The following is a 13,447-nucleotide window of genomic DNA, read 5'->3' on the forward strand; positions in this document are numbered from 1 at the left end:
AACATTTTGTCCTCTGTGACGAAAGAATTCTAAACTTTTTCTCACTCTGTCTCGTGCTGTTTTGAAATGCGTCACGGGCTGACAGCCGGGACAGTTTAAATGATAGTGTACGTTTCTGACTTCTCCTCTTCTGCTTCATGTCTCACGAGCGCAGCCTTGAATGAAAAATGAGGCGAGTAAAATTCTGCTGAGATGTCACTTCACGTTTCTTGCCGTAGGCAGCGTGTGTCATCACAAGGACACATGGATCGGAAAACTCCGGAGCATAGTTTCCCTCACATGTGAACAGGATCGGAAATAAACATCCAGGCAGAAGTCGAGCGCGATAGAGCTGCTCATGTCGTATTTATTCTCCTGTATCAAGATAATTTAGCTTTTCTTTCTTCCTCTCTTTCTCCAGTCTGGGTCTGGGTCTGGGCTTCGTGTCCATCACCATCATCAGCCTGCTGTCTCTGCTGGGCGTGGTGCTCGTGCCCATCCTCAACCAATCCTGCTTCAAGTTCCTGCTCACCTTCCTGGTGGCGCTGGCAGTGGGCACGCTCAGTGGCGACGCTCTACTACACCTGCTGCCTCATGTGAGTATTCCACAGAGAGCCGGAAGACGAGTAAAAATCTTTTGTGGAGCAAGAAGAAAGCTTATATGAGTTATTTTTATGTCGACAATATAGTTTATGCTGTCGTGTTATGTTGTATAAAACATTTCTGTAAAAAAGTTTAGTGGAATTCTTGTGTTTCACAGCTCAGCTAATTCGAATATTGCTCTTTTTATGAGCGATTTTGTGAGTACACTGCTCTTTCTGATCAGTGGTTTAGAGGCATCAGGGATTTGAGATAAAATCCATGTCCTGATGAATGTGTTATCCTTTTCCGCCTCTCATCGTCTTCTGTTGCTCTCTCTGGCTCTCAGTCCCAAGGGCAGCACGACCACGGCGAGCACGGGGTCGAGCCCGCACCGATCTGGTAACGGCCTTGGATGGAGTGTGGAAGGGGCTGACGGGCGCTAGCCGGCATCTACCTCCTGTTCATCATCGAACACTGCATCGGCATGTTTAAGCACTACAAAGACCAAAGGGTAAGGAATGAGCGTGAGCCGTTGGCCGAACCTGGCAGTTATTTATCACAAGCAGCTGGCTGGATAGAGAAATAAAGCTGTGTTGCTGCTTTCAGGGCATGAAGAAAGGTGAGTGAGGAGGGAAAGATCGGCAGGAAGTTGTCGGATCACAGCTATAACCGGCGCTCAGACGCAGAGTGGCTCCACTGAAGCCGCTCAGTGAGGTAAGAAGCGTCGTTACAGCAGTCTCAAGTGCCAGAGCTGAAGACAACTGGACTTCTTATAGTTTTCTTGAAGATGTACCATGACCTGGACACACAGACATCGCCTACAGCAGCTCACGTCCCACAGCGCTTCGTTAACCTCGGGCTGAACACACCCCTCTCATCTCTTCTCTCTTCCAGACCCGACAGCACGGTCGTCTTCCTGCGACAACGGTCACAACGACACGCAGCTCACCGAGGCTCCAGACGCCCCGGACTCTCCCACCAACAAGACGCCGCTGCACCACCCGCAACCCCCAACAGGACCCCCCGTCACCCAGCCAAGGAAAACGGACGCAAGGCCAAGCAGCACAGACACTCGCACAGCCACGGCCACGGCCACTCTCATGGAGGGAACTGCCACTCAGACCAGGAGATGAAGGATGCGGGGATAGCCAGCATCGCCTGGATGGTCATAATGGGCGACGGCATGCATAACTTCAGTGACGGCCTGGCTATAGGTAACAACCCTCTGCAGTGTGTCCACTGTGCAACACAACACACAAGAATTCCTGGTGTAAATCCACCAGCAAATGTTAGTGTGTTTGATGCTGCCAAAGTACGGCATTTCAGTCAGACACAGAGACAGGTTGTTAACCATCTATAGTTACATCTACATTCAACATCCTGGGGACTTTAAGCTGGCATCAGATGGAGAGTGAGACAATTAAGGGTTTAAAAATGGCCTGTAACTCAATAACCAATAAGAAAGAACAAAGCCAGAAAATTGCTCCTGCTTTCCATCATATACTGAAATTAACTCAGATATACAGATACAGATAATATTAACAATCTGCCAATTACAGTCTCAAAAACACAGATCCAGATCCAGGGTTTCATAAGTCACATATCTAAGGAACATGGATTGTAAATAGCCAAATATGTTGACAAGTGAAAGGATAATCTGGTATTTTGGAACAAAACAGGAGACAAAACTCTGGAATCGGTGCATTATTGATCAAGAACAGACTACCTGACAATCACTACCAGACTCCATTGACAAAAACAGTAATTTTACCGAGCACAACACAGGAGCTGCTGGAATACCACTGCCTCGATCGGTTAGTTTGTCTGGGTTATTGATTGACTTTCACTGTTGGAGGGAGTAATCAGATTATTTACATGAGTAAAAGTACCACATGGTAACTTAACAAACTAACAGACAGAGGGAGCAGTGTTAGTGTGTTCTCATCAGTTAAATTACTGCTTTTGTCAATGGAGTCTGGTTAAGATAAAAAGCGATTATAGTAGTAAAATGGTTTATCTAAATCTTTGATGTGGACGTTTGCACACTGCAGCAGGGTTCACTGTTATTGATCAATACTGCACTGATTCCAAAGAGTACTATTATTTACTATTATTTATTTTGAAAAATAAAAGTCCAACTGTACATCACGTAACACTGTCTCTGTGAAAAATAAATGGGACTCTTGCTGAGTCTCTGTTTTGCTGTCGCCTCTGAAAATCTGCCCACATCTTCGATTTTTTTAAAATGAAGTAATGTTGAACTTTTCCGTTCTCTGACACTGTGAACTTTTCTCCACAGGTGCAGCGTTTAGTGCAAACCTGACGGGAGGCATCAGCACATCAGTGGCTGTTTTCTGCCATGAATTACCTCATGAACTCGGTGAGTGGAGCGCACCAAGAGAAAGTGTTAAAATAAAATAAAAACAACAAGTCAGTTAGTCGTTACACACTCCACACTTCATTTATTCAGAACAAAGCTGAGCAGAGGCTGCACAGTTAGTTCACATAATGTTAATTTGGGGTTTAAATCACTGCCTCTGCTCTTTTTCCCACTTGAGCTGAAACTTTAGTGCGAGTCTGAGTGAGTCTTGTGATCATCTGTCCCCTGAAACCTGTTAGAAACCCAGCGGTGTCAATAATCATCACTCTTTTTTTGGGGGGGGCCAGATTAACAGCTTTTTGTCTGACAGCGGCGAAATGGCCTGTCAGTGAAGATGATGCACTGCGCCTGGCACACGTTGTTCAATGCAGTCAGACTCAGAGACGGTTACAGCTGCCGGTGCGTTCATTTGCATTCAGATGTATTGTCTCCGAGGACCCTTTTGATTCGGGTTGATTCGAGCAGTTTTGTTTGCGGTGCTCTCCTCTGCCTGTTTGTTTATAGTGAGAGGAGAGAGGTGGCGAGAGCGGGGCAGACAATGGGGCCATCCACTGCAGATCAGTACTAATGATGTGTCTCATCACGCTGCACTTTCCATGCCTCGTTTGTGTGCTTGATGAATAGAGTAGTGTCGATTATGGCAGTTTGTGAACTGGTGAATAATAGCCTGTGTTTGTCTGCCCTGCAGCATCCTGTCCTGCTGTTGTCTGGGGGAGAAAAGGGGGAAATATGTGAGGAGAGTGGACACTGTCAGTAATCTGTTGTAGAGCTCAGTACGTCAGTTATGCAATGCATTATGGGCCATTGGTTCACACAAACGCGAGTGTAGACTGGAGATAGATGGAGACTGACTTTGGTTTTGGATTTGAAAGTTGATGCTGGGACAGTTTGATCCTGACTGGGTCCTGTCTTTACACCGTGGGCACACAGAAGTCGTTGCCGTTAGCTCGGACGATGAAGACAGTGAAGCTCCTGCTCCTTCTCCTACACCAGAATAATAAACGACACAAAACTACTTCACCTCTGAAAGATTCACTGTACAAATTAGTGCAACTACAAGGTAAAAGATGTGAAGATATTAAAGTGCCACATCAAATATTAAGTAAGAAGAACTATGAGATGTAAACCAGGCAGAGGAGCGTTATTTAGAAAGAGTACAGTTACTGTATTGTACAGGCTGAAATTAGCCTAATGCTTTCTCTCTGTCTTGCTTGTGATTTTCTTGTGGTTCAGTTTTTCTCTGATCGTTCTTTAGTGTCTTCATCCTCGTTACCCGTCGTCATCTGTCGTATGTTTTGGTTTCTGCGTGAACAGGAACATCGCGGCGACAACCCAGAATGCAATGCGATTCCCGTCCTCTATTCAGGCTTCAGGATTGTGTAGAAGAAGAACTTTTTGTCTCTTTATTTTCACTCTCTTGTGCTCGAGTTTCCAGATGGTTAACTGCAGCACGTCCTGTCTCGAGCAGCGTGTGAGGATTCGAGAGATCGCTCTCTTTTCTGTCCACGCAATTTCACATTTCCCATTTAATTCAGTGCCCGTTTTTCAAGGAGGCTTCAACCTCCTCCTCCCCTGTCTGGCGGCTCGTCAGACAAACCCAGCGGTTTGACGAGTGCAGCTCTCAGCTCCTCCCGAACACAAAAGCTGTTCCCTGCGACTGGCAGCTGGATGGCAAAGATGATGATTATGAGGGTTCTTTAACCACCCAGAGTGAAGCTAATTGGCAGTGATGGGTGTGTTAATTGCAGTAGATGAGGCGACGGAAGGCGTGTCTGAGTGTCTGAGGGACTGGGACTGGGGAGGCAGCAATAAAAAAAAAAACAGGCCATTGAAAGTGAGGTGTGTGCAGATTGTCTTTCTTTAACTTCACTTGCTTTTTTCCCCCTGGCTTTGATTGATGGATGAGAGCAGAGTGGTAATATATTCATTGTGGTAATTAGCGAGGAAAAGAGGCCGCTTGTTACACGGAGCAGGAAATGTAGGCCACCCCCTTCTCAGTATTCATCTCTCTTTCCAAATCCAGGGCGTTTCCGCTGAGACTTGGGCCTCTTCCCGCATTTGGCCCGGCGATGATTGAAGAGGGTAGAGAGGCTACGGCATGCATATGTAATCATAAGTGCAACAGAGGGGGAGTTAAAGACATATTTCTTGGAAAGAGCGGCTCCTGGTCTGTTTCTCAGCTGTGTGGAGGGAGTCAGAAACAGGAAAAAATACACAGCGTGACATGTGCCAGAGCCTTTTCACCGACAGGGAGCAGAGAGTTTGCAAACTGTAAACAGGAACTGGACGCGGTGCTGTCACTGCTTTACACCTTTACATACAACTTGTGAACGCGGCAGAATCAGTCGTGACACCAGTGTTGCATGTTGGGAGCTGTGTGTCAGAATGAGAGACGGACACGTGGAAATTGGTGTAATGGTGTTTAAACATATGTGTGTGTGTGTGTGTGTCGTGGCTGACAGGTGACTTTGCGGTGCTGCTGAAAGCCGGGATGTCGGTGAAGCAGGCCATTGTCTACAATCTGCTGTCCGCCCTCATGGCCTACGTTGGCATGCTGATCGGCACGGTTGTGGGCCAGTACACACACAATGTCACCAACTGGATCTTCGCCATCACAGCTGGCATGTTCCTCTACGTGGCTCTGGTGGATATGGTGAGTTGGCACGGTGCATTCGACAGCCCCAGAGTGATAATTACCCCCCTCCCCCTTCCCTCCTTCCCTCCTTTCAAACATCAGCTTAACTTTCACTTTCTCCTCTGCCTCCTGATCTGCAATGCTAATCCAGGGGAAGTCTGTCTCTCATCACCAACTGGTTGCTCTGTCTCTCTCTCATAGCTGCCAGAAATGCTTCACGGGGACAGCGAGGACCACAAGCGCTGCCAGCTGGGACACTTTATCCTGCAGAACCTGGGCATGCTGACCGGGTTCGGCATCATGCTGCTCATCGCCATCTTCGAGGACCGCATCGTTTTTGATTTTGGCTTTTAGTAGAAGAAGAGGAAGAAGAGGAGGAGGAGGGGGAGAGCTGGATGTTTCAGTATTGTTCTTCTTGGCCTTATCACGCTTTGTTTGCAGTGTAACGCATCCCAGTCCTGCATGCAGTGTGAGTCTCATTCACAGCCCCGTGCCTCCATTTCCAATCATGCAGCGGCGGTTTATGCATATCTCATGACACCATCTCCTCCGTCAGCTCCAATCTGTCTGCTCCCTGTGCAGCAAAAAAAAAATTAAAGCTTCAACCAGAAAACACCACCTCTGCTCTGAACCATTAAAGAAAACAGAGCTGTAGATACTGAGGTGGAGCAGGGCCCGTCTTCCTGCTGTCATGGCGCTCTCCATCATCTCCTGTTGTTAGCACGTTTGTCGCCGTATCCCCCTCCTCCTGTGTCGCCGTCTCGTACCCACCCTGTGCTGTGTCCCATCATCTGTGGTGCGCATCCCACCCGCCTATCCGTCGCCAACTTATCGTATCAGTCGTGTCGCGTCTCGGTGTGCCAAGCCCTGGCCACTGGAGCAGCACTACAACATCGCAGAGCTCGCCTCAGCTGAGAGTAAAAAACTTTAACTCGCGTTGCTTCTCCTGAAAAGCTGCTGTGTCAAACTAGAAAAGTGTTCCCCTGACCGTACGTGTTATAGTTTTGCTGCATTCTCCATTTATTACTTTGACTTAGGTTTAATTGTCTAATGAAGTTTGTGGGGTTGTTAAACCTTCTGTAGTTGAATAATAATAATAACTAACACAGCTGCCAAAGCCTTTACAAATTAGCATTTACAGTAATGAATGTTTCTTTTTTTGTTGTTTAGAAAGTGTCTGACCAATTTTTTTTAAGGTTTTGACAATCTGTAGGCTTGGTAGGCCTTTATATTTTATATTTCTTTATAAGAATCAGCAGCTTCAAAATGTGAAACACATTCTCATCAAAGAGTTGTGTAGTTTATTTAGGGTGCCTCTTTGAGTTCCTAAGCGGTGCTTTGTCCGATCGGACCGCCCCGCAGTGGACGCTTAATGACAGTAGGAGGTTGAGTTGTCACATTAATGCAGATTTTTTTTGATGTACTGTAAATACATGAAGTCTTTATAGTGTCAGTAGCCGAGCAGCTAAAAGCAAAATGTTTGTTCCTTTTCGAATCATTGAACTTCCTGACAATCGAGGACAGCACTCCTGCGTCACTGTGTTTTCAGACGAGCGCCCCCCTGCTCTTCTAATGGTTGTCAAACCACAAGACAAAAGATCATTATTATTATTGTTTTTAATTTTTCTTTTACAACCATTACTCCTGTTTGTTTGGGTGTGAACAGTCCAATCTGGTGACCGTGCCAAATCTGGCCCGAGCGTGGCATTTCAGTGGCTGGTGCTTGACGCTGCTCCCCTCTCCACCTGACCCCCGACCCCTGCCCTGACATTCCATTGACATGCTAAGTTAGTTAGCCTAGCTTCAGCTGCTGGAGCACACAGATAATGTGTGTGGCTTCATTTATCCTGTCACTGTGTGACATCCATCGTCTGTGTCTTAACTGGCTGTAAATCATCGTCATGTTATCGATCTGACTGAGTCGTGCATGAAGCATGAGTGAAACGGTACAGACATCGTGTCGAGTGTAGAGTTGTTTTCATTCTTTGTACTGCCAAGTTAAAATATTGACAACATTTGTTACTTTTTAAATTAAGTGTGTGTGAAGATCATGGGGTGTAGTGTAACTAGTGTTACGAGCCTTTTTTTTAAGCTAAAATCAAACATGCAGGCAGCAGAACAGAACCCATCATCTGCATCGTCTTCATCTCTTACAGCCATTTTATTATTTCATCTTGTGTTCATATCTAATTTCAGTGCTAAAAATGATTAAACAGGACCTGAATGTAATTTCATACTGTTCTAACATCATTATTATTCATTTTGATCATGTTTTTTTAAAGGATTACCAGTATTTTTCCTGTGTTACACCTATGATTTAAATCTAAACTGTCCTGTCATGTATTTCATAAGAGTAAGTGACACTTCAGACTCTACGCCCCAAATACAAAGTTTCTTCACAGTTCATTGGACAAAAAAAAGTCCGTAAAATGAAACAATTGTTCGCATTTTTTTTTTTGCTTTGTTGTATGTATATTTGTTTAGCAATCTGAATATAAAATGTAAAATGTGACATCTGTGCTGTTTGCCTTGTCTGTGCATTCTCCCCATTACAAAAAGAAAATAAACTCTGATAAGATCCTTGACTCGTAGTGTAACACTTTGTTCTGCCTCCTGCTTCAGTTTGTGTTCCCAGACCTGCAGGTTGGGGAACGCTTTGGCTGCTGTTAAAACCTCTCTTCCTGGTTTAGTTAATCAGATAATCCTCACATATTAACACCACTGTTCTGGTGTTTGAAGCCTAAATACAATCTCCGGAAGTAAAAAGCTAATGTTGGGCTATCGGTATCCCACCTTCCCCGTGGCTGTATTATAAGGCCAATCAGAGGCGGTTGCTAGGCGGAACAGAGTCAGCTGGCCAATTGGCGTTTTTGTCTGCCGTCTGTCGTCTTGCGTGCGTTGTGATTGGTCGTCGTGTGTGTGTCGTCATTGGTCATGAGTTTGTGGGAGGAGCCCAGAGAGGCGGAGAAACGGAGCCGGAAAACAGATTAATACCAGCGTTTGAGCCGTTGTCTCTGTTTGTAAGTACTGTGAGAAAACTGAATTTCGGAAGAAGCCTGGATGCTAAAACAAGCTTTTGAGCTGCTCCTTTGTCGAGCAGGAGTGAGGCTGGACGCTGAATACACATGCGGAACTAAGGTAAGGTTAAATAGCGAACTAGCTAGCGGCTAGCGTTAGCATTTGAGTTAGCGGCTAGCTTTAGCATTAGCCCTCTCTTTAAATTATATCTTTTGATCCTTGATTTTGACCCTATTTACGTTTCCAGACTTTTTTATCGCGTGTGGTAAGCGTGTCTTTGTGTTTCCGTGACTGAGGCGTCCCTAACATGAGTTGTAGACCTCCAACATGGACGACTTAAAGTACAAGGGGCACGTGCTACTCTATTTAAATCCCTGTTGTATTTGTTTGCAGCCTTTTTTAACCGACATTCTGCATCTTTTTGTAACTTCGTGCGCCACCCTGGCCATTTTAACTCGGTTTATATCGGTCGTTTTCATCGTTCTGTGTCTATTTGTGGTCATTTTGTATCATATTGTGTCTGTGCGTGGCTGCTTTACACCTGGACGTCAGCGTTAGCATTAGCCACTAGCGTTAGCATTAGCCTTGTTTCTTTAAAGATGCCTTCGGGGCTTTTTCCTCATTGTGGTGGTTCTTATTTGCGGGGTTTAAAGTGTGTTTGTGTTTCTTTGACTAGAGCGTGGTTCGGTTTGTTTGGACTTGAGGCTTGATTGAGCACAGTTTAGTGTTAAAGGTTTGAAAACTACATTTTGACTCTGTGCTCCTCCACAGTGTCTGAGCTGAGATTACACCAAAATTTAAGCTTTTAAAGTCAAATTTATTCTTTCAATTTGTTCACATTGCTTTTTTCTTTTAGGTCAGTTTTACTTGTAATTGTGTTTTAGTGTGTTCTCCTACACTATGTGGATTTTAGTGGTATAAAGTTGCCATTTCTTTTTTGTGTTAGTTAGTTAATCAAGTGTTGCATTTGTATTGTCCAGGTCTACTTGTTCAGCTGCTGCAGTCTGGACAGAAACACCAGCTCTCACCTTACAGACCAACAGGTATGTGTCCAAAACATTTACCCAGTCTGAAAAATATGTGTTGATGAGATTAATTATTCATACAGGCAGTCGCTTTGTTTTTTTGTTTTTTTTTTAAGTATCACTGGGTAAATCCCAGCTCAAACCTTGGTATTTTATTAATTTAGTTCTGTATATAATAAGAACTGATGAGTTTGTATTAAATCAGAAGAAAGTATTCTGTAAGTTAAAATTCTGCAATCAAAAATTTACTTGGGTGATTATTATTATTGTTGTGCAGTTCACAGTAACATACATGATTGCTTCAGACACACAATTAATGATCATTTTACGTTTTCCCAAATATATGTTGCTGTTGGTTCTTCAGGAGGTGATGACAGTCAACTGTTGATTTTCTGAAGCAGCCTCTGATGTTTGTTCAATGTTGTGGTTCAGCTGTAATGTTGAATAATTATCTATTTTCATGGTTAAACTGTTGATGAGGAACAGGTAGTAGAGTATTGATCATTTTCCTTTGTATGTTTCTCTTTGATTCCTCCAGGTTTCACCACTTTGTCCACAACGTCATTCCATGATCACAGAGACATGGTCCATGATCGGAGAGACATTGTTGAGGATGAGGGAGACATCGTCCACGATCACAGACATTGTCCACGATCGCAGCGACCTTGTCAAAGACGAGAGAGACGTTGTCCATGATCAGAGACATTGTCCCATGCTTCGTAGAGCTCTGCGCAAGAATCGGTAGTGACACTGTGGTTCCTCGATTCGACGGCATGACCGCGATCATGGAAACATTTGTCGATGGTTACAGAGACACCGTCTATGATCTCAGAGACATCGTCCACGATCACAAAGACATTGTCCATGATCACAGAGACTTTGTCCATAATCTCAGAGACATTGTCCGCGATCACAGAGACGTAGTCCACGATCAGAGTCTTCGTACAATGAAGAAGTTGTTTGAGACCAGGACAGAGGCCTCCAGGTAATTCACAAACAACTTTACATCAACTGTCCAACACAGAGCACTGACATTAAACTCTTTATCATCAGTATTTGATCTTCAATATGAATAGTTCATTATTTGTCAAAAATAGACTTAATTCACTAATCAAGTTTATTTATATAGTTCATGTGAGAACAGTTCAAAGAAAAGCAGAAATTTAAGGACAAAATGAAAGTATCAAAACATATTGTATATTAAGGCATAAAAAGGTTTTGTTAAATGTTCTCATTCAACTGTAATGTTGAATAATTATCTGTTTTCATGGTTAAACTGTTGATGAGGAATAGGTAGTAGTGTATTGATCATTTTCCTTTGTATGTTTCTCTTTGATTTCCTCCAGCTGTCACCACTTCATCCACCATGTCGTCCATGATCACAGCGACATGGTCCATGATCGGAGAGACATTGTTGAGGATGAGGGAGACATCGTCCACGATCACAGACATTGTCCACGATCGCAGCGACCTTGTCAAAGACGAGAGAGACGTTGTCCATGATCAGAGACATTGTCCCATGCTTCGTAGAGCTCTGCGCAAGAATCGGTAGTGACACTGTGGTTCCTCGATTCGACGGCATGACCACGATCATGGAAACATTTGTCGATGGTTACAGAGACACCGTCTATGATCTCAGAGACATCGTCCACGATCAAAAAGACATTGTCCATGATCACAGAGACTTTGTCCATAATCTCAGAGACATTGTCCGCGATCACAGAGACGTAGTCCACGATCAGAGTCTTCGTACAATGAAGAAGTTGTTTGAGACCAGGACAGAGGCCTCCAGGTAATTCACAAACAACTTTACATCAACTGTCCAACACAGAGCACTGACATTAAACTCTTTATCATCAGTATTTGATCTTCAATCTGAATAGTTCATTATTTGTCAAAAATAGACTTAATTCACTAATCAAGTTTATTTATATAGTTCATGTGAGAACAGTTCAAAGAAAAGCAGAAATTTAAGGACAAAATGAAAGTATCAAAACATATTGTATATTAAGGCATAAAAAGGTTTTGTTAAATGTTCTCATTCAACTGTAATGTTGAATAATTATCTGTTTTCATGGTTAAACTGTTGATGAGGAATAGGTAGTAGTGTATTGATCATTTTCCTTTGTATGTTTCTCTTTGATTTCCTCCAGCTGTCACCACTTCATCCACCATGTCGTCCATGATCACAGCGACATGGTCCATGATCGGAGAGACATTGTTGAGGATGAGGGAGACATCGTCCACGATCAGAGACATTGTCCACGATCGCAGCGACCTTGTCAAAGACGAGAGAGACGTTGTCCATGATCAGAGACATTGTCCCATGCTTCGTAGAGCTCTGCGCAAGAATCGGTAGTGACACTGTGGTTCCTCGATTCGACGGCATGACCGCGATCATGGAAACATTTGTCGATGGTTACAGAGACACCGTCTATGATCTCAGAGACATCGTCCACGATCAAAAAGACATTGTCCATGATCACAGAGACTTTGTCCATAATCTCAGAGACATTGTCCGCGATCACAGAGACGTAGTCCACGATCACAGAGACGTAGTCCACGATCACAGAGAGTCTTTGTACAGTGAAGAAGTTGTTTGAGACCAGGACAGAGGCCTCCAGGTAATTCACAAACAGCTTTACATCACCTGTCCAACACAGAGCACTGACATTAAACTGTTTATCCTCAAAACTGTCTTTCATCCTAAGACTACAAGCTGAGCAGTTTACTAAGTACTGGGAAAAGTGAACTTCTTATTCTTTAACGTGTAACTCATTGTCTGGGTGATTGATAACCCCATTTGCTCTAATGTAAGGCCTATGTCAATCTTGTCAACCTGTCTGTTCTATACAATTTAGTTCTCTCTTTGTTTTATGTTACCTTGTTTGTCCTTTATTGTTGAAAAAAATAACTGAAAAATTAATAAAAAGAAAGTTAAAAAAAAACTGTTTATCCTCAGTATTTGATCTTCAATCTGAATAGTTCATTATTTGTCAAAAATAGATTTAATTCACTAATGAAGTTTATTTACATAGTTCATGTGAGAACAGTTCAAAGAAAATCAGAAATTTAAGGATAAAATGAAAATATCAAAACATATCATTGAATAATTATCTGTTTTCATGGTTAAACTGTTGATGAGGAATAGGTAGTAGAGTATTGATCATTTTCCTTTGTATGTTTCTCTTTGATTTCCTCCAGGTGTCACCACTTTGTCCACAACGTCATTCCACGATCACAGAGACATGGTCCATGATCGGAGAGACATTGTTGAGGATGAGGGAGACATCGTCCATGATTAGAGACATTGTCCACGATCGCAGCGACCTTGTCTAAGACGAGAGAGACGTTGTCCATGATCAGAGACATTGTCCCATGCTTCGTAGAGCTCTGCGCAAGAATCGGTAGTGACACTGTGGTTCCTCGATTCGACGGCATGACCACGATCATGGAAACATTTGTCGATGGTTACAGAGACACCGTCTATGATCTCAGAGACATCGTCCACGATCAAAAAGACATTGTCCATGATCACAGAGACTTTGTCCATAATCTCAGAGACATTGTCCGCGATTACAGAGACGTAGTCCACGATCACAGAGAGTCTTTATACAGTGAAGAAGTTGTTTGAGACCAGGACAGAGGCCTCCAGGTAATTCACAAACAACTTTACATCAGCTGTCCAACACAGAGCACTGACATTAAACTGTTTATGTTCAGTATTTGATCTTCAATCTGAATAGTTCATTATTTGTCAAAAATCGACTTAATTCACTAATAAAGTTTATTTATATAGTTCATGTGAGAACAGTTCAACGAAAAGGA

The 13,447-nt window shown here is 43.5% G+C and overlaps 1 protein-coding gene across 1 annotated transcript; it reads left to right on the plus strand.

Moving 5' to 3' along the window:
- The first annotated feature begins 243 nt into the window (after nt 1–243).
- On the plus strand, nt 244–8,161 carry LOC108892310 (zinc transporter ZIP10-like). Its single transcript, XM_018689799.2, is given in 12 exon segments — nt 244–268; nt 401–415; nt 418–575; nt 908–950; nt 953–996; nt 998–1,092; nt 1,177–1,262; nt 1,456–1,563; nt 1,566–1,775; nt 2,861–2,941; nt 5,404–5,594; nt 5,778–8,161. Coding segments are annotated over 12 exon segments (1,209 nt in total). The 3' UTR covers nt 5,931–8,161.
- The last annotated feature ends 5,286 nt before the right edge of the window (nt 8,162–13,447 follow it).

The sequence above is a fragment of the Lates calcarifer genome, linkage group LG1, assembly GCF_001640805.2.
Source record: "Lates calcarifer isolate ASB-BC8 linkage group LG1, TLL_Latcal_v3, whole genome shotgun sequence".
Lineage (NCBI taxonomy): Eukaryota > Metazoa > Chordata > Actinopteri > Centropomidae > Lates > Lates calcarifer.